The sequence below is a fragment of the Mustela erminea genome, chromosome 6 (assembly GCF_009829155.1).
Source record: "Mustela erminea isolate mMusErm1 chromosome 6, mMusErm1.Pri, whole genome shotgun sequence".
In the NCBI taxonomy this organism is placed as follows: Eukaryota; Metazoa; Chordata; class Mammalia; order Carnivora; family Mustelidae; genus Mustela; species Mustela erminea.
This window is the reverse complement of record NC_045619.1, coordinates 304,505-323,198: the sequence shown is the minus strand read 5'-3', so window position 1 is coordinate 323,198 and position 18,694 is coordinate 304,505. Positions and strand designations below refer to the sequence as shown.

The window sequence follows — 18,694 nt, the reverse complement described above, 5'->3', positions numbered from 1 at the left end:
TTTTATTTCTGTTTCTGTGAGTCAGGGACCTGGACATGGCTTAGTGGGTGCTCTGCACAGGGTCTGTCACAAGACTGTGGGCATGTCAGGGCTCAGCGCGGGAAGGGCCCGCTTCCAGGGTCACCAGCGGCTCAGCAGGACTCTCTTCCTCCAAGGCGGTGGGCCTGTCCGCAGGGCAGCTCGCAGTGTGCTGCTGGTTTCCTTTGGAGTGAGCAAGACGGAAGCCATTCTTCTGCACATTCATCTTAGAAGGGACAGTCTGGGGTGCTTGCGTGGCTCAGCATCTGCCTTCAGCTCAGGGGTCGAGTCCTGCAGCGGGCCCCTTGCTCCGTGGAGAGCCTGCTGCTCCGTCTGACCCGCCTCGCTCGCGTTCACCCTCTCATGTGCGCGCGCTCGCAAATAAATCAAATCCTTTTTTTTTTTTTAATGGACAGTCTGCCCTGTGGCTGTATTCTGCTTTCTCGAAGGCAGTGGCTGGGTCCAGCCCACGCTTGAGGAGGTGGGGTTTGCAGGGTCGGGAGCTCTGGGAGGAAGGCTCCCGCTAGCAGCATCGAGGCGTGTGGGATGGCAGCGGGGCTTCCTCTCTTGGCCTCTGCCCGCTCCCTGCGAGAACCGCCGTTGAGTTTGGAGTAGATCCTGACAGGCCTTTTTCTGTGCATGACAAAAGTAAAGACGCTTGCTTGCCCTCAGCGGTTGGAGAACAGCAGTGCAGGCTCATGTCCGCGCCGTTGCTACGGCCGGGCCACGCAGTAGTCCGCGCCCGTCTGTCCCTGCGGCCGTCAGACAGCTGGGCAGGAGGGCCTGTGCTCCAGGCTGAGGCACGGGGACACTGGGCTGACGGGCCTGTTCCGCGGCCCAGAGGCTGGGGCGAGGCCGCAGGGACCTCCCGGCTGCTTTCATCTCTCCCTTGAGTAGTCACCGGCCCACTCCCTTCAGCCCGGAGTGCCCCTGGCGTGCCCGTGAGGGCTGCGTGTTCTGACGCTCCCGGCAAGCAGCCCGGGGTGCGCCGCACCACTGAGCACCCCACGCCGCCGCAAGTGCGCTGCCCGGAGTTTCCCCGGTTAAAGGGTGGTCTTGCTCCGGAAGAGTCGAGGTCTCCTGTGTCCTCTGTAGCACTTGCTGGTTCCGTTAGCGTCCAGGACTCACTCGAAACGTTAGCAGCTACGATTTAACGCTTCCTATTTTAAGTAGGAATTCAAAATACAGTGTCACTGTCACGGTCACTGTCTGTCTCAAAGGGGCCCATGGGGTGGAGCAGCGTCTGGTGTATTTGACCCTTGAGAGAGCCCCGTTTGGACTCTTGGGGATCGTTCAGTTCATCGAGAAGGTCTGGACAGACTAGCATCCTGACGTCAGAAAGGCCAGCCAGTGCTGAAACGGCCTGGTTGAGAGAGCCCGCGGTCCTTCCGAGCACTGAGCAGGGGGCAGCTCCCGCGGTCCGGGCGGCGGCTGGCCTTTCTCCTCAGCCCTGAGGGCAGCGCCGCACCTCCTTTTCATTCCAGAGACAGTCCAACGCCTCGCAGACCCTCTGTGACATCATCCGGCTGGGCCGCGAGCAGGGCAGTCAGCTGCAGGAGGCGCCGGAGCCCGACCCACTCCTCGCAGTGCTGGAGTCGTGAGTGCTGGCGGCCTTGCGGCTGCCCGGCAGGGCGGGCAGGGGTCTGTCCATCACTAGGGAGTCTGCGCGCCCTGCCCTGAGCCCCGGCAGGTACCGCTGCTCGGATTCAGACTCCGAGGAGCGGGCTCTGACATGCCCGCCCATTAGCTGAGAGGCCTGCCTCTCCCAGGCGTGGCTGCAGGGCTCTCCGGGCAGGTGCACGGGCTCCAGGCCGGCAGGGGCCGGAGCGTCGTGAGAGCTCTGGGTGCCTGGCCTGGGGGCCCAGTAAAGCCCCTGTGAGTTTTAGGGTGCTCCCGCTTCACAGAGAGCAGAGGTGGTCCCCTGGGCTTCGGGCGGCGCCGCGTCTGCCGCAGCAGCATTGAGCCGCGTGTGTGCCGACAGGCAGGACTGCGTGGAGCGCCTCCTCAAGAACATGTTTGACGGAGACCGCACGGAGAGCTGCCTCGTCAGCGGGACTCAGGTGTTACTCACCTTGCTGGAAACGCGGCGGGCTGGGTGAGTGTCTTGCGTGGCTGAGTGCCGAGTGAGCGCTGGGGGTGCCGGGCGCGGCGTGTTTTTCACGCACGTTGATCGTGTGAGCGATCGGAGGGTTGGACTCCGCTGCTGGAGGGGCACGTGCGGCTCCTTTGGCCCTTGGCATCCATCACGTTCCCGCCCCCGTGCGAAGGCACCGAGCGTCCCCGGCTTCTAGAATGTTCCTACATGGGTCTGTGGGAGAGGTGTGGCCAGTGAGCGTGCCCTGCGGACCGTCCCAGCGTGTGGGCTGTGGGTCTGGTGTGCGTGGCCCTGTGTGGGGTGTGAGGTGTGCGCGTCTGTGCGCCTGTCTGCTGTGCTCTGTCCTGTCCTGCCCTGGCTCCTGGGGCCACTAGTTCTCTTACTTCCGCGTTCTGGGGGAGCTTTGTCGAAGCCTCGGCACTGAGGGGCTGGACTTAGCAACAACAGAAGAACGAGAAAATGACAGGAGATTGCCTTAATGTTGGTAGTGAGATTTTTGGGGGTTTTTCTCTGTCTCTGTGGGACCCCGTACATATCTCTCAGTTTAGTACCTAAAGCCGGAATGACGCTGTCATCGCCTACTCCGGTTAGGCCGCCAGAGTATTGATTGTTTTGTGTTCGTGAGCCCAGGAAGCCTGGTCCTTTTCTGTAGGAAGCGGGGGCTCTTCTGAGGGCCTTTCCCCGCTCTGGCTGCAGTGAAGGGACAGCGTGGAAATGACACATAAGCACAGAGATGAGGGGCCCCTGGGAGGCTGTCAGTGTCACCCCCGCTGTTGGTGTCGGGTCAGGTTGTGATCTCAGGATCCTGGGGTCGGGCCGTGTCGGCTGGGGGCGGCCCACACTGCAGGGAGTCTGCGTGGGATTCTTCCTCCGCCCCCCGCTCCTCTGCCCACTTGCATTCTCTGAATGGATAAATACAATCTTAAAACAACAACAACAAAACAAAACAGAGATGAGCTTGCTGATTCTCTTTTTTATTCTTTCTTTCTTCTTCTTTTTTTTTTGTATTTAAAATGTTTTCCTGTCGCGGTGACACATTACTTTTATAACTGGGAGGTGGTCCAGTGAGCGTGAGGTGCCGCCAGCCCAGCAGGGGCGAGGGGCTGCCCTCGGTCAGCACCGGGGAGCATATTCTGGAGGCCAGCGGCGGTGTTGTCTCGTCTCTGTGCCGGTCACCAAACCCCTCCAGAGCCAGCGAGTGGAGAGGTGGGCGGAGTGAGGTGAGACGGAGGGCGGGGCGCGTCCCCGTGTCTCCATCTCCTGTCCTCGTCCACAGGACAGAGGGCTTGGTGGACTCCTTTTCTCAGGGACCGGAGGGGCTGTGCACCGTCAGCAGCAGCGTCCTGCACGGCATTGAGCCACGACTGAAGGACTTCCACCAGCTTCTGCTCAGCCCGCCCAAGGTGGGTGACCCCGAGTGGGATGAGGCTGCTGCGCCGCCGTTGCCCACCGGAGGGGGGCCGCACCCCGGCGGGAGAACCAGCAGGCAGACGCCAGGAGCGCGTCTCCGCTCGCTCAGCTGCCCAGTGACCAGCTCTGCTCTGACGCCTGGCCTGGGGGTTGAACAGTTCGTAGCCCCCGCGCACATGACTCTTGTGCTCTGAAATCGGGCTGTCCCAGAGTCCGAGTTTGCCCAGTGTAGGTCTGGCCTCCAAGTCTGGGACACCAGGCCAGGGGAGCCCTTTGCTCAGCTCAGCAGCTCTGGGCACCACTTGGGTCACACAGGGAAGGGCTCCGTCACTTAGCCGCCCTCCAGCTCACCGCAGAGCCCCTCTGTCACGGCCCCTTCCCCTTTCCCAGGCGCTTCTCAGCCTGGCTTCTGCTGCATGGCTTCTCTTAGCTGCCACCTCGCTGCCCGCCTCTCCCACTAGAAAGTGAGCTTCCTGAAGGTGGGATTCTGGAACCCTGGGTTAAGGGAGAGGGTGGATACGTCATGGTGCCACGTGTGGGCTCGGGAGACACCTGCGTCCAGTGTGGTGAGGCCGCTGTTAGCCGCCGCCTCCGAGAGTGTTCGTGGGGCGAGCTCTGTGTCCTGAGAGCCGGCTCCATCTTAGACATGTCTCGTGAGCTGAGGTGCACATCTCTTTGCTTGCTTTGTTGAGACCAGAGAGCCCTGGGATTCTGGGGGCCATGGACCACCATTGCTCGCTGCTCTGTGAGGCCCTGGGGGAGTGGTGGGTCCCTAACGCCGCTGACCCTCATGTCCTCTTGTAGGCAGCGCTGCCTTGACCAGTCTCCACGCACATATCCCACGCGTCGCCGGGCTGGGCCACACTGTGGGGTGGTGGCCCTGTCCCTTTGAGCAGGTAGCACCAGAGTCGAGAGAAGCCGGCAGTGGTCATGCTGGTGGCAAGGCTCTAACCGGGTGGCGCTTCTTTGTCTGTAGAAAGAAGCGATCCTGACCACCATCGGCGTGCTGGAGGAGCCCCTGGGCAACGCCCGCCTGCAGGGGGCCCGCCTCATGGCTGCGCTGCTGCACACCAACACCCCTGGCATCAACCGGGAGCTCTGCCGGCTCGACACCATGGGCCTGCTGCTGGTGAGCGGGCCTGCCGCCGGCCCTGCGCCGCTACCTGGTCTGTGCGGGCGGGCAGAGGGGGCGGGGCACATCAGAGGCAGCCGGCGGGACCTCGGCGGACGGTCACGGGGGAGGGCGAGGAGAGGCTTCGGGGCTGACCCAGAATGGGTGTGGTCTGTGCAGAGAGACTGTTTCCCGGGCCTGACCCAGGGCTGCTGGCACCGGTTGCTGGGAAGCACGCTGAGTGACAGCGGGACAGGCCTTGCTGTAGGCTCGTGGAGAATTGCTCTGGAAGCAGAGGGCAGATTTCTAATGCAGTCTGAGGGAATGGAGAAATAACGGTCCCCCTCCTTTCTGATTTCTGCTGAAGAGAGAACTCACGTGGCTGTTCAATTTATAAAACGTCCTAAAAGATCAGCTCCTGGTCACCCACTGTCAAAGGTCCTCTAGTAGTTCTTGGCCAAGCCGGTGGGAAGTGGTCCTGCCCTCTGCAGATGTCTCTCAGCCCCAGGACCACCTTGGTGCCTGAGGAAGAGGGGCCAACAGGCAGGGCCGGCTGTGGGCAGCTCCTGTGGCCGGGGGGTGCTGACCGGACGGGGCGTCACCCTGGGTGTCAGCCGTGAGCAGAGACAGTCTCCAGTCTGGTCTCCTGCCTTGCAGTAGGGCCGCTACTCCCAGAGAGCGGAAATCTTCTAACATTCGAATCCTTACCCCGGGAGGGGCTGGCCTTGGAAGCAGGCACGGAGACCATCAGTTTCTTCCCGTGTTTGGACTGTGAGCCGAGCCACGGATCAGGGATGCGGTTATGAAAGGCCTTTCCGTTTTCCTCTCCCTCACCCATCTTTTTGCTTTTATTTTATTGTGAGAAAATATATATAACCTAAAATTGACCATTTTTATCATTTTTAAGTGTACAATTCAGTGGCATTAAGTATATTTATGGTGTTATATAAACATCACCAATGGCTGTTTCTGGAACTTTCTCATCTTTTCAGACAGAAACTCTGACCAGTAAGCAGTGTCCCCCCACACCCCCCTCCCCAGCCCCACCGTTGACTCTGTCCCCGGGTCTGACCACCGCGGTGCCTCCTAGAAGTGAGGCCAGAACTTGTCCTTCTGTGTCTGGCTGGTCTCACTCAGCACCGTGTCCTCGGGGGTCCCCCAGATCCTGGCAGGTGTCCGCTGCTCCTTCCTTTTCAAGGCCGAGGACTATCCCACGACGCCCACGGGCCGCATTTTGTCTGTCCCTTCCTCCGGCAGGGGACGTTTCCGCTGTCGTGAGTAACGCTGCTCTGAGTACCGGTGGACAGTGTCTCTCTGAAGCCGGCTCCCGCTTCCTTTGGGTGTATCCCTGAAGTGGAATTGCTGGTCAGAACGAATTTTGGGGATTAAGGTTTTGAGGAACCTCCACACTGGTTTCAGCGGTGGTTGTACAACTTACGTGCCCATCCGCCGCGACCAGGGGCGCCGGTTCCTCCACATCCCCCCCCCATACCTGTTTTCTGTTTATTGGGTTTTTTGTTTGTTTGTTTGTTTTTTAATAATAATAGCTGTCCTAGTGCTGTAAGTGGGATTTTGTGGGATTTGGGGGGTTCTGCTTTGCATTTCCCTAACGATTATCTTTGGAGAAGTGGTTGTTCAAGTCCTTTGTCTATTTTTTAATTGGGTTCATTATTTATGGTTGAGTTGTAGGAGCTCTTTATATATTCTGTGTATTAAAATTTATCAGATACATGATGGGAAAATATTTTCTCCCATTCTGTCGATTATTTTCATTCTCTTGATAGTATCTCTGACATGAAAGTTGTAAATTTTGATAAAGGCTAACTTAACCTATTTTCTTCCTTTATTGATTGTGTTTTGGGTGTTACATGCAAGAAATCATTGCCAGATCTACTGTCGTGAAGTTTTCCCTGTATGTTTTCTCTGAAGAGTTTTATGGTCCTACTTTACTAGGCTTTGATGTATTCAGGTTAATTTTTATATGCGGTGTAAGGTGAGGGTCCCAGTTCTTTCTTCCGCAGGCAGGTCGCCATTCCTCCCAGCACCGTTTGCTGGGAGGCTGGCTTTTCCCACGTGGATGGTGGGGACACTCCTGCTGAAAATCAGTTGAGCACACGAGGCTGGCTGGTGCACTGGGAGCAGCACGTGGCCTTTGATGTCAGGCTTGTGAGTTTGAGCACCAGGCTGGGGTTAGAGAGCCCTTAAACGAAAGAAAGAGAGGGAAGGAGGGGGGAAAGGGGTCTGGGGAAGAGGGAAGGAAGGAAAGGAAAAGAATCAGCTGGCCAGAGACGTGACGGTGTTCTTCCAGACTCATTCTGTTCTTTTGCTGGGTCTGGCTGTCTTCATGCCTGGACCACTCTATTCTGATTACTGTCATTGTGTAGCAAGCTTTAAAGCTGGCAAGTGTGAGTTCTCCAGCCCTGTGGGCTCTGACAGCTTATGGGGAACCTGTGACATTTTCTGCGTGTAAGAGTGCATCTGTGAAAGGGTAGTTTTGCTTCTTCCTCTCCCGTCGGCAAGCCTTTTGTTTCTGTTCCTTTCATTTCTGTTCCTAATGGCTCTGTTGGGGCTTCAGTGCGCGACCGCACGCGCAACCCGGCCGTGTTCTTCCCGGAGGAGAAGCTTTCAGTCCTTCGCCCCTGGGGTGGCGTGTGCTGTGGGCCGGCCACGCGCGGCCTCTGTTACGCCAAGGAGGTTTCCGTTGATTGTTCGTTGATTAAATAGTGTTTTTATCAAGAAGACGTGTTCTGTGTTGTCACATGTGCTTTCAGTAGCAGCTGAAATGATCATGTGGCTTTTTCCCCTCTGTTGTGCCAGCAAGGTGCATTCCACGGCTTTTCGGAGTCAGCCCGTCCCTGCGTCCCAGGAGTAAGTCCCATGTGGCCTTGGAGCGCCGTCCCTTGACGTGCCGCCGGTCTGGTTTGCTCGAATTTTGTTGAGGGTGTTTGCGCGGATGTCCATAAGGGTCATTGGTGTGTGGTCTTCTTGGGATGTCTTCCTCTGGCTCTGAGAGCAAGGTAGCACTGTCCTCCGAAAATGAATTAGAAAGTGTTCCTTCTCTTTTGGGAAGAGCTTGAGAAGGATTGTGGTGGTTGGTTCTTCTTCAGATGTTTGGTGGAATTCACCAGTGACGCCGTCTGGCCTACGCTTTTCTTTCTTGGGGGGTGGGTCTGGCTCTGTTGAAGAGGAAGTAACATCGTGAAGTCACTTCCAGGGTCACTCCAGGCCACACAGGCAGAGAATGTGAAGCTGAGATTTGAGAACGGTGTCAGGCAGGCGGCTTCCTGCCTTCAGCCACCCCCCAGATCCTTGGTGTGAAGGAGGGTGAGGTCCGCACCCCGTCCTCCGGCCTGTCTCCCGCGCCGCACACCCTTCCCCATCCCTCACGGACAGCAGAGGGCTGCCACAGCCGCTGCGGGGTGTGAGGTGGCCAGAGGGATGTGGATGGCCATTCTGTGTCTCCCCTGCTTGCTGCCGGCATGCGGGACCGGAGGGTCCGAGGCAGGCGGCCGCGCCCAGCCCTGTTCTAGGGGAGGGAGACAGCCCCCTCACCCAGACTCCTCTGGGCTTCAGCCTGTGCAGCTGAGGCGTGGGCCCCGCTGGGTCCCCTCAGGGAGCGTCCGTGGGTGCGCGTCTCAGTGTCGTGTCCCCTCCTGAAGGAAGTCCCCGGATGTTCGAGAATTTAATGTACTTCCAGTAACTCGTGGGTCAAAGACAGAACCCTAAAGGAAGAACAGTAAAAATACCGTAGAGCAAAATGTGTAAGGGTACCTGGGAGAGGAAAAAAGGCTAAAAATGAATGAGTTAAGCTTCTCACTTAAGGACAGAAGGATGAACCCACCGCAGGACGTGGTCAGAGGAGAGCAGAGTTGAACAGAGTGAGAGCAGCAGCTGCAGGTGGAGGGCAGCGGCGCGGAGAGGACACACCGGGGAAGAGCCCTCAGCATCCCCTGGCCGCCGAGATGGCCGGGCGCAGCGGCCCCTCGCCTCTGTGGGCCTGCCGCTAGGAGAAAATCCGTCCGCGCACTTTCCTCTGTTCTCTCTTTACCCCAGGACCTGTTTTTTAAATACACCTGGAATAACTTCTTGCACTTCCAAGTGGAACTGTGCATAGCCGCTATCCTGTCCCACGCCGCCCGGGAGGACAGGGCAGGAGCCGGTGGACCGGACAGTGGGGTGGAGCTTCTGCCTGGGAATGGGGACCCTGAGACCCCCCAGCCTGCCGCCAGCTGTCCCGAGAACACAATGGTGACCCATGTAAGTCCAGCCAGTGTCGTGTGTGTTGCTCTGTGCCCCCGTGTGTCTGTTCGCTGAACCCCATCCTGAGTTGTGTGGATATCAGCACTAACACGGGCCGCCCACGGCTGCCCCGTAACCCTCCCGGGATGTGGAGGCCCTGCCCGCCCTCCACCCATGAGACGGACAGTCACAAAGAACGTGTCCACGTTTGCCAGGGCCCCTGAGCTCGGGGAGCCGAGGGCAAGGCTCCGTGGTAGGCTGCAGTCAGCAGACAGGGGAGGCTGGCCCGGGTCTGCTCCTTCCAGGCCAGTGTGCTGTGTCCTGTCGCGTCTGCTGCTGTCCAAGGAACATGCAAGGGAAAGAGAGAGAATGTTGAGTCCACGAGAAAACGTTCCGGGATAATGGACCTTCAGAAACTACATCTCTCTTCTTTTCCTTGGCTCTTCCTTGCTCCGCCGCGAGTGCGTGACGGACGCTTACCTCCAGGACTGCCCACGGCTCTGGGTCCTTGAGCGAGTGCACCCCCGCTGCCCGGTCTCCCTTGCCCTGGACAGTCTGCGTCTGGCGGGGGGTTGGCCTCAGCGGGTGTTTGCTGAGGAGGAGAGGGAGCAAGTGCCCGGCCCTGGCCAGGGAGCCGCCTCGGAGACGCTTCCCTGCCAAGGCCTGGGGCTCTGCAGGGGCAGCTCCTACCCTCAGGCTGTGAGGCCCACCCAGGAGGAGCAGAGGCTTGGGAAGGCCTAGGTCTCTGGTGACAGTCCCCGTAGAGGGTGTGTGGCTTGAGCGAGTCCTGCAGAGAGCCGGCCTGAGCTGGATAGCAGCCCTGGGGTAGACAGCTGCGGATAGGCAGCTGCAGTGGTGAGGTCCACACAGGGTTGGGAGGGTGTGGGGGGCCCCGTGAGGGGTGGGGGGCGAGTTGAGTCCCAGAACAAACGTGCAGGCACAGGAAACCGCACTCGGGCGCAGTCCTTGCCTCTGGACACAGAGAAGGTGGGAGGAAGCCAGGTAGAAGGAGCGGACCCCGGGCAGCCCTGTGGGGCCTGGGGCAGCGGCTGCCCTGCTGTTTGCTGGGGACTGCAGGGAGCCCGTAACGGTGTCCCCACCCACAGGACACAGCTTGGCGCTGATGTGCCTGCTTCACCGGTTAGGGGCCGGTGGAAGGGTGGGTGCAGCCCTGTAGGCCCTGACTGGTGTCCCCTCTGCCTCTAGCTGTTCCAGAAGTGTTGCCTGGTCCAGAGGATCCTGGAGGCCTGGGAAGCAAATGATCACGCACAGTAAGAAGCCATGGGGGAGCGGTGGGGTTGGGGGCAGGGGGCCCCCGAGGGCCCAGCATGGGGCTCCGGTGCAGCCATGGCGTGGCCAGTTGGATGGTGGAGGTGGGGGCAGCGTCCGCCTAGTCAGCGCCTGTTGGTGGTGAGACCGGGGTGATGGGCACGCGGCAGGCGCTCTGCAAAAGCGAGTGTCCGGCAGGTCAGGCTGCAGGGAATGGCTCTCGGGGGCGGGGGGCGCGGAGTGGGCGCAGGGAAGGCCGTGCGTGGCAAGTCAGGGCCCTGGTGGACACCCCGTGGGGAAAGCCTAGGGGTCCCCTGACGTGGCAAGGTCAGGGCCCTGGTGGACACCCCGTGGGGAAAGCCCAGGGGTCCCCTGACGCCGCTGCTCCGCTTTCAGGGCAGCGGGCGGCACGCGGCGCGGCAACATGGGCCACCTCACGCGGATCGCCAACGCGGTGGCGCAGAACCTGGAGAAGGGTCCCGTGCGGGCGCACATCAGCGACGTCCTCCGAGGTGAGTCCTTCCCGTCCTCCCTGCCTCCTGGCAGCCGAAGCCCTGTTCTGGGTGTTACTGCCTGAAGCTGCCTCTGACCCCCGACCCTCACCCGCCTCCTGCAACCCCATTTCCTGCGCTCTGGCCCCTCAGCAAGTGCAGCCGGACCTGGGACAGTCAGATTGTTTCCCCGCCTTCTCTCAGGGGGGCCTGGGACCCAGGTGTCCGTGCTGTTGAACAGACATCTTTGGGGGGTCGTCTTGTGCCCCAGGCCCTGGCAGGCGCCTGCGTTCAGAAGGGACCACCCGTGGGCTGCCTGAACACCACCCTCCTTCTCTGACTCAGGCAGCTTTGCAGACCTTTCCAGCACAAGTCTGGGGACCTAGGGAAGCTGGGGGAGCTGGCCTCTGTGCTCAAAGAGAGACTGTGGGGCTTGAGACACCTGCCACGCCCCTGACCTGGGGCCCTAACCCTCACGCCCCTCTCTGGCCCTCTGCTGTCCCGCCGTGATCTTCAGTTCCCGGGCACCGGGCTTCCCCAGCTGAGCAGGGAAGGCCCTGGGGCTCTTGGTTCAGACAGGAAGTGGGCTGCTCAGAGGGGCTTGTGCATCCCTGCCAAGGGGGATGATGCCCGGGCCACTGGAGCTCATGGGGACGGATGGGTGGAGTGGACGCATGAGTCCAGGAGGCTGAGGGCGGACAGAAGCCAGGACGTGCAAGGTGCGGGGGCTGGTGACCAGCTTCGGGACTAGGACTGTCTTCCTCAGCCCCGTGCTGGAGGCTTGTGCTGAGGGACTGGTGGTTGCAGAGAGCAGTGAGCTCTGTCCGGAGGCCCCACAGGGCGTGTGCGAAGCTGGGACTTCGCACACCTGCCTGGGTGTGCTGAGGCAGGGACTCGGGTGTGTGAGCCGGGGGCAGGCCCAGGGGGCCGGGGCTCATGCCCCACCGCGGGCCGCACCGTGTGGACCTGTGGCCGTGCCGCACTGGCTGCCTGGCCACCCCCTCGGAGGGTCTCAGCTGTGGTCCCTGTGGCCCAGGGCCAGAGGTGAGCTGAGGAAGCTCTGGGTGGCCCTCCAGGATGGACGCAGCGGCGGGGTGTGTTTGGCTCCCGGGTCCACTGACACCCGTGACAAGGGGTATGTGGCCCGGGGAGACTCCCCACAAAGCGTACAGTTTGGGGTGCGAGACCTGAGCAGGAGCTCTGCCGTGGTCTTCTGTCACCCGCTGCAGACCGTGGCTCTCTGTTTGACCTGTCCAGGAAGCGGGGACACAGGCACGTGGGTTGGGCCGAGGGGGAGTGAGGCGGTGGGCCGAGAAGGAAGCTGGGCTGCGTCTCCTCGGCAGTCCTGCTCTGCGGGGGCCCGGCTCTGTCCCCGTGAGCACCCTCGAGTCCCCGCGGGACACTCGGCTGCCTTGGCCTCCCTACCCTCCAGCGGGCAGCCCTCGAGGCCCGCTCCGGGCGCAGTGGCGCCGGCCCCTGGTTCACAGCGCTGCCCCCTTCCAGGGCTCCCTGCTGACTGCCGAGGGCGCTGGGAAAACTTTGTGGAGGAGACCCTCGCGGAGACCAACCGCAGGAACGCCGTGGACCTGGTGAGGGGCTCGGGGGGTGTCCCGTGGTGCTGTGGCCATGCCTTCCCGTCTGCTCGTCATGCGGGGATGCGTGCGGGAGTGGGTGGGTGTGCGCCCATGTGGCCCCATGTCCCAAACACAGTGCTGTCCTGCTTCAGGCCCCGGTGGCCCCCTAAAGCCTCAGCAGAGCCCCTTCCCTGTCCCATCAGGAGCCCTAGTGTGCTCTCGGGGGCTCCTGATGTCAAGGCCCAGTGTGCCCTGTGCTGAGGGGCGGGGCAAGGGGGCAGGAGCCCCGGGGGTGTGGGGCTCACGTCCACCCACTCTGGCTGTTTCAGGTAAGCACCCACCACCTTCACCCCTCGAGTGAGGATGAGGACATGGAGGGCGTTTTCCCTAATGAGCTGTCCCTGCAGCAGGTGCGTGTGGCCGCTCTGCCACCTCGGGCAGCCCTGACCCGCTCTCGGCAGCACCTGGGCCTCCAGCCCCGCCGAGCCGCTGCGGGACACGCCCAGGGGAGCGCGCTCGTCCCCACGCACCCGGCTCGAGCAGGGGTGGGGCCAGACGTGCAGCCCCTGTAACGGGGGGGACCCCTCAGCCACCTTCCATCAGTAAACCCTGGGGGGCCTGGTGGACAGTGTTGAAACCTAAAGGAAACGAGGCTCTTTGGACACGACCCCGCGTGCGTGTTATCCCGAGAGGTTAGGTTGGGAGAAACCGCGAAGCACCAGTGGGTTTTCTGGGCGCAGCCTTGGGCTGAGGCCTGCCCTGCGTCACCCTCCCCGCCAGGCTTTCTCCGAGTACCAGGTCCAGCAGATGACGGCCACCTTCGTGGATCAGTTTGGCTTCAACGACGAGGAATTTGCTGACCAGGACGACAGTGTCAAGTGAGCTCCCGGGACGTGCGCGGCGCTGTCCGCCCCGGGGTCCTCGCACCGAGAAGCCTCCCACGTACCCCGCGGCCCCCACTGAGCCTTCGGCATCTCCTCCGACCTTGTCCCCTGTCCTGCCTGGCCCTGGAGGCTGACCTGCCCCTTTCTCGAAAAGCTGAAAGCCCCGTCTCTGTGGGAGGGTCCGGGCTCAGACACCCTCAGGGGTGGCAGGTTGTCACTGTGCAGACCGGGGACGGAGTGGGCCCGGCACGTGGGGGGGGGGGGGCGGATGGAGCGCTGCCCCCTTCGTCCGAGGCCCCCCATCTGCCTACACCCACGTGGCCGGTCGCTGCCTGCAGAGCCGCCTACACCCGTGGACTCGGCTGTGCTGCCCTGGGAGGGGCAGCTGCGGCTGGCGTCCCCCAAGGGTGCGAGCGGGAGTCCCCGGGGCCCGGGCAGCCCGGTGCTGAGGCCCGCCCTTGTCGCCGCAGTGCTCCTTTCGATAGGATCGCGGAGATCAACTTCAGCATCGACGCGGACGAGGACAGTGTGAGTGCCCTGCTCCTCGCCTGCGGGGGTGCGGGGGACGCCGTGCCGGCTGGGCAGTAGCGGGGGGCAGGGCTGCTCCGTGGCGCCCGGGCCCGTCCTGCCAGCCGCTCGCCCGGCTGAGCCTCTGCGGGTGCTCTTGCTCGCAGCCCAGCGCGGCTCTGTTTGAGGCCTGCTGCGGTGACCGCATCCAGCCCTTCGACGACGAGGAGGAAGACGACATCTGGGAGGACGAGGGGACGCACCGCGCTGCCCGGGTGACGGCCAGGGCCAGGTGTGAGGCCCGCGGGTCCTCCCCAGGGCCCCTGAGACCGAGATATGCCGGGTGCACGGAAGGGACGCTTCCAGGGGCCCCATGTGCTGCCCTCTGGTGGCTGCTCTGACCTTGTGTCTTTCCCCAGGTTTGGGGGTCCTCACACCTCAGAGAGCTGCTCCAAGAATGGCCTGCAGCGTGGGGGCCAGGACAGGAAGGAGGGTTTGGAAGAAGACAAGGATGCCGCTCGGGCAGGTGCTTCTCTGGCTTCTACCCAGAAGGAAGGTCCTCGCTTGGAGGGTGGCTCAGAAGGTAGATGCTGGGGACACGGGGTTCAGGCTGGGCAGGGAGGGGACTTGGACGGGACACGGGCCCCACCTGGCCTGTGCATGGTGGGATACACGAGCTTTCAAGCCATGTTCCCCAAAGTGGTGGCTTTCCTGTGCCGCCAGCCACGATGACGCAGGATTGGTGGCCGATGCTCCGGCCTGTCCCCCGGCTGCCCCCTGCCACCAGTCGAGGTTACCCAGCCACGCCGTCACAGCCAGCAGACTGTGTCTGTCCACTGGTCCACTTCCCGTGGGAACCCCGCAGCGCCTGGTCTTAGGGCCCAGAAGGCAGGTGGGGCCGACCTGTGGGTCAAGGGTGCCTGGACTGCTGTGTCCCTCCCAGAAGGTACCTCGTGGGCAGTGTTTGATGAACCGGTGAACTCGCCAGTGCCGGCCCCAGGAGTGGCGGTGGATGTCGGTTCCAGCGTGTGGGCGGCCAGCGCCCACAGTCCCTCGACTTCGGAGGAGAAAGGCTGGGCCAAGTTCACCGATTTCCAGCCTTTCTGCTGGTAAGGTGGGGTGGGCCAGGAGGTCACCCCATCTGCCCTTGGGGGTGGCATCTCCCCAGAGGGGGCTCAACCTTGCCTTCTGCAGCTCTGAATCAGGGCCCAGGTGTAGCTCCCCGGTGGACACGGGCCACGGCGATACCCAGGAGGGGCCGAACCAGGGCCCAGAGAGAGCCCGTGAGTAGGAGGGGTTCTGAGCACAGGGAGTGGGGGGGACGTGGCCAAGGCCCCACGGTCCATCACTCCCAGGGGAAAACCGGCAGTCCTTGGGCTGTGGGTATGGCCGGCTGCCCTGTCCATGCTGCTGGGAGCTCTGGCAGGCAGTGAGGGCTTTCCCAGCCCAGGCCAGTCTCTGAGGCCTTGCTTTGTCTGGGCAGGTCACCCTGGTGCAGTGTGCCCCCTCACTGGCCATCCTAGGGCCTGTTTAGTGTCCTTGACCCTGAACCCCTCATCAGACAGGCTTGGAAGCCCCACAGGGCTGGGTGGCGGCCCGTCTTGCCTCGGGGAGGACTGTCTCTTCGTCCCGTTCCTACAAATACACACGTGCAGACGTGGCTGTAGACTCTGAGGTTCCTCTGTTCTCCCTGGACATCAGCAACTTTGTCTCGTAGGCCCGGCTTCCCCGTGTGCCTGGAGCGCCTGTGTCACCAGGAAGGCCCCCTTGGTGGTCTCTGACAACAGTGAGGACCAGCAGAAGACGGCTGGTGCCTTGGAAGCTGTCAGTCTGGGTCCCAGCCGGGAGGCCCCCCCGCCGTCCGCGTCAGTCCCCAGGTGTGCAGGATGGCGGCGGGCACAGGGTCCCTAGGGCACACGGATTTCTGGCTGTCCCCAGCACTCTGCTCACCTGAGGGTGGGCTGACCCTGCTGCCCTGATGGCCCCATGACCCAAGGCGGCCAAGTGGGAGCCAGGGCTCAGGCATTTTCATAGAGATGAGAGCATAGGGCCTGAGTGTCCCGGCCTGGGGGCTAGGAGATGGGGCTGCCTCACCCTGGGTCTTACTGAGGACAGTGGCCCGGTTTTTGGGTCTCTGGCCGGCTGAGCTGCCGCCCCAGGATCTGGGGTTGCCCCGATGGCAGGGAGAGAGCACGACGGCCTTTATGTAGTTCCGTGTCTGCTGTCCCTCACGCTCAGACAGCGGGGTGGGGGTGTCCTAAGACCTCTCTGGGTCACGAACCCTGGCTGCAGGTGTCCCTGCCTCACACGCAGGACGAGGGTCTAGGCCTTTGGGGTCTCTCATTGGACAGATCCCTGGCTGGGCCTGGGGGTGTGGGGGGCCGCGTAAGGAGCTGTGAGTTGAAAGAGGGAACGGGGGGCTGGTGGGCACTTGAGAGGTGCTGGTGGAGCCAAAGAGTACAGGGGCGGCGGGGGGGCAGCAGAATCCAGCAGGAGGGGACAAGGACCAGTCCATGGTGGCCTCTGGGATTTCCTTCCCCCATAGCCCCCTGCCCCAAGCCCTGGTGGTCCCAAATGGTTTTGCGGCTTGGTCCATCCCATTGGTGGGGGTTCAGCTCTGGCCCACAGCACACTCGTTCCTGGGACCCCAGACAACACGACGTGTCATTGGCCCCCGCCCTTGGGGGACCTAGCCCAGAGCCAGCGGGGCCTCGTTGATGAGCGTGGATCAGGCATGGGGGCCATGAGTGGTGGCTTTCGGGTTACAGGTACACGCTGGGTTCTTGAAAGGCTTTAACTTTTTCTCAAAGCTCAGAATCACTGCAAGTCTTAAAACCTCTTCCTCTGTCCCCTGCCTGAAAACCAGCTCCGCTCTGGAAAGCAGGTGTCGTCGTCCTTAAAGCCAGCCGTGTATTTCCAGGGCTGGCCGCATGAGTGTTTCCGGCCACCCGTGGTGAACCCCTGGTCTGTGCCCATCTGGGCCGACACACGGTCACCAGGCTTCAGTGTAGGGTCCGTTTCTTCCGCTGCCCGTGGTTGCTCGTCGCTGGCTCCCAGGGGTCTCATGTGGACCCGAAGCAAGCACTGGGCAGGTGTGGGCTGAAAGGGCGAGCTGTGGACTCTGTCCTCCCGGGCTGTGGACAGGAGGGCCATGAAGACCAGCGCCCAGTGCCAGGGCTGGTGTCCTGAGGTCACCTGTTCTCTCCCTCTCCAGGCGTGGGAGGGAGCGTTTCTGGGCACAGGGCCTGCAGGCCCTCCCCTAACAGGGTGGGGGCGGGGGCCATCTGGAGAGAGACCAGATGTCCGGGGCCAGCTTGGGACACGCCTCCTGGAAGGTCTGAGGCCTCAAGTGGGCAGGCAGGGGGTCTTTGGTGATTCTAGCACTTGGGGTAGCAGAGCTGCCTTGGCCAAGTGGGTCCCTGGGCTACCTCGGGGGTGGCCCAGGACACTGGAGCCTGTCTGCCACACAGGGCCGAGTGCGCCGGCAGCCCGCTGTCGGACCCCACCTCCCCCGCACCTGCAGAAGCGACCTTCACCCTGGCTGTGGCCGTCCCTGCCGAGGCTGCTGTGGCGGCCACCCCAGCGCCGAGCAAGGCCGGCCCCACCCCAGCCACCATGGCAGGCCCCCCAGGACCTGCTGTGGCCGTCACCACTGCGGCCCCAGCCACGTGCACAGCAGCCATGCTGGGGACAGTGACAAAAGACAAGTGAGCCGGTCAGGCTGGGGGGTGGGGGTGGCTGGGGCTCTCGGGCCACGAGGGTTCCAACCCCCTACCCTTCCTCCTACAGGAAGACGGACTCCCCACCGCCTGCCGGAGCCGCCTTGAACGGCCCCGTGTGACGCTGCTGCTGCCCGGCCACGGTGCGCCCTTCGTCGAGAAAACTACCTGGTGATGCAATTTGTCTTTTTTAATTTAATTTAATTTTATTTTTAAATAAATGCTGCATTGGTAAAGCTGGCAGTTGGACCCAGTTGGACAGCCCAGCCTGCGCCTCTCCTGCCTGACCCCGAGGGGGCCTCGAGTCCAGCTCGGCGCACAGCAATAAGGCCTCGGGCGTGCGCTCTGCCGGTGGGGGCCGGGGGCTGCGACCCCGAGACACCGTGTGGACTAAGGGCCGCCATGGCTGTGGACGCCACAGGCTCCGAGCCTCAGTTTTTACTTTTTTTTTTTTCTCTTCCAACAAACGCAGGAAAGAGCCACGTGTTTGCACTTTTGTGTCCAGCCACAGCAAAGGGTCTCCCTGGCTCTGGGGACAAATGCGGGTCTGGAGCCGGACTGGCCAGACAGGGTCTTAGCTGCCCGGCGCCCCTGGGAGCTGGCCCTGAGCCAGGCTGCAACATTTGACTGCCTTAAAATGAGACCCTCATGGCCTGGTGGGCAGTTGGGGCACCTGGTTAGGGGCTGGCCTTGTGTGTGCAGGATGGGGCACAGGGGTGCAGAGACTGGCTTTGGCGGTGCCAGGGCACCTGTCGGGGAGGGCAGGGCCAGGCCCCATCATCCTGGAGGGGTCTGTAGGGTTATTTTGCGTTGAGTCCATTTTTAATGTTCTGAGAATCTGACAGGGCACCCAAGACCCCAACTCCCAATAAAAGTTGTGTTATTCTTACTGACAAGCCTGTGTATCGTGAAGCTGCGGGTCCCGGACCCAGCCTGGCGGGCAGTGGGGGGCGGGGGTCTTTGCTGCACTCATGCCCGCGGCTGCAGCAGGGAGTCTCCAGACGGGGGCAGGCATTGAGCTTTTGTCCTTCAATGAGCTCCGCCCGGGGCCTGCGAGCCAGTGCTGTCCCCAGGGCTGCCCCCTGCTCACTGGCTGGGCGGGGGTCGGGGGAGGGCGGCCAGCAGGGCCTCCCTGGGCACTCAACAGTCCCTGTCCCTCCTGTCCCTCCCTAGCAGTGCCGGCCTGCACTGACTCACTCTGCGGCCCCTGCTTTGGTGACTTCTGACCTCCTCCCCCAGGGACAGCCTCATGGACACCCTCCCGGCCCCTGCACGCATTCGGGCAGGTAGGGGACTCCAGGTGTGCGTTTCCTGGGCCTTGAGAACCTCGGCCCAGTAGTGGTCCGTGTGGCCCAGAGAGAACTTGGGGGCTCTCAT

At 62.2% G+C, this 18,694-nt stretch overlaps 1 protein-coding gene across 15 annotated transcripts in view; it reads left to right on the top strand.

Moving 5' to 3' along the window:
- The window catches only part of PPP6R2 (protein phosphatase 6 regulatory subunit 2), an 84,050-nt gene extending 65,837 nt beyond the window's left edge, over positions 1 to 18,213 (top strand). For 8 of the 15 annotated variants that reach the window (XM_032345787.1, XM_032345788.1, XM_032345789.1 and 5 more), the window contains 18 exons: positions 1,503 to 1,615; positions 2,000 to 2,113; positions 3,390 to 3,516; positions 4,500 to 4,652; positions 8,688 to 8,891; positions 10,080 to 10,144; positions 10,539 to 10,654; positions 12,137 to 12,222; positions 12,537 to 12,617; positions 12,988 to 13,085; positions 13,562 to 13,619; positions 13,766 to 13,890; positions 14,018 to 14,181; positions 14,542 to 14,707; positions 14,793 to 14,881; positions 15,316 to 15,475; positions 17,069 to 17,305; positions 17,388 to 18,213. In XM_032345787.1, the coding sequence (XP_032201678.1) occupies positions 1,503 to 1,615; positions 2,000 to 2,113; positions 3,390 to 3,516; positions 4,500 to 4,652; positions 8,688 to 8,891; positions 10,080 to 10,144; positions 10,539 to 10,654; positions 12,137 to 12,222; positions 12,537 to 12,617; positions 12,988 to 13,085; positions 13,562 to 13,619; positions 13,766 to 13,890; positions 14,018 to 14,181; positions 14,542 to 14,707; positions 14,793 to 14,881; positions 15,316 to 15,475; positions 17,069 to 17,305; positions 17,388 to 17,439 (2,208 nt within the window). In that variant the 3' untranslated portion in view covers positions 17,440 to 18,213. Of the gene's footprint in view, positions 1 to 1,502; positions 1,616 to 1,999; positions 2,114 to 3,389; positions 3,517 to 4,499; positions 4,653 to 8,687; positions 8,892 to 10,079; positions 10,145 to 10,538; positions 10,655 to 12,136; positions 12,223 to 12,536; positions 12,618 to 12,987; positions 13,086 to 13,561; positions 13,620 to 13,765; positions 13,891 to 14,017; positions 14,182 to 14,541; positions 14,708 to 14,792; positions 14,882 to 15,315; positions 15,493 to 16,213; positions 17,306 to 17,387 lie in introns of those variants that run through there. The other 7 variants (XM_032345782.1, XR_004286528.1, XM_032345784.1 and 4 more) reach the window with 7 other exon arrangements.
- Positions 18,214 to 18,694: the final 481 nt, after the last annotated feature.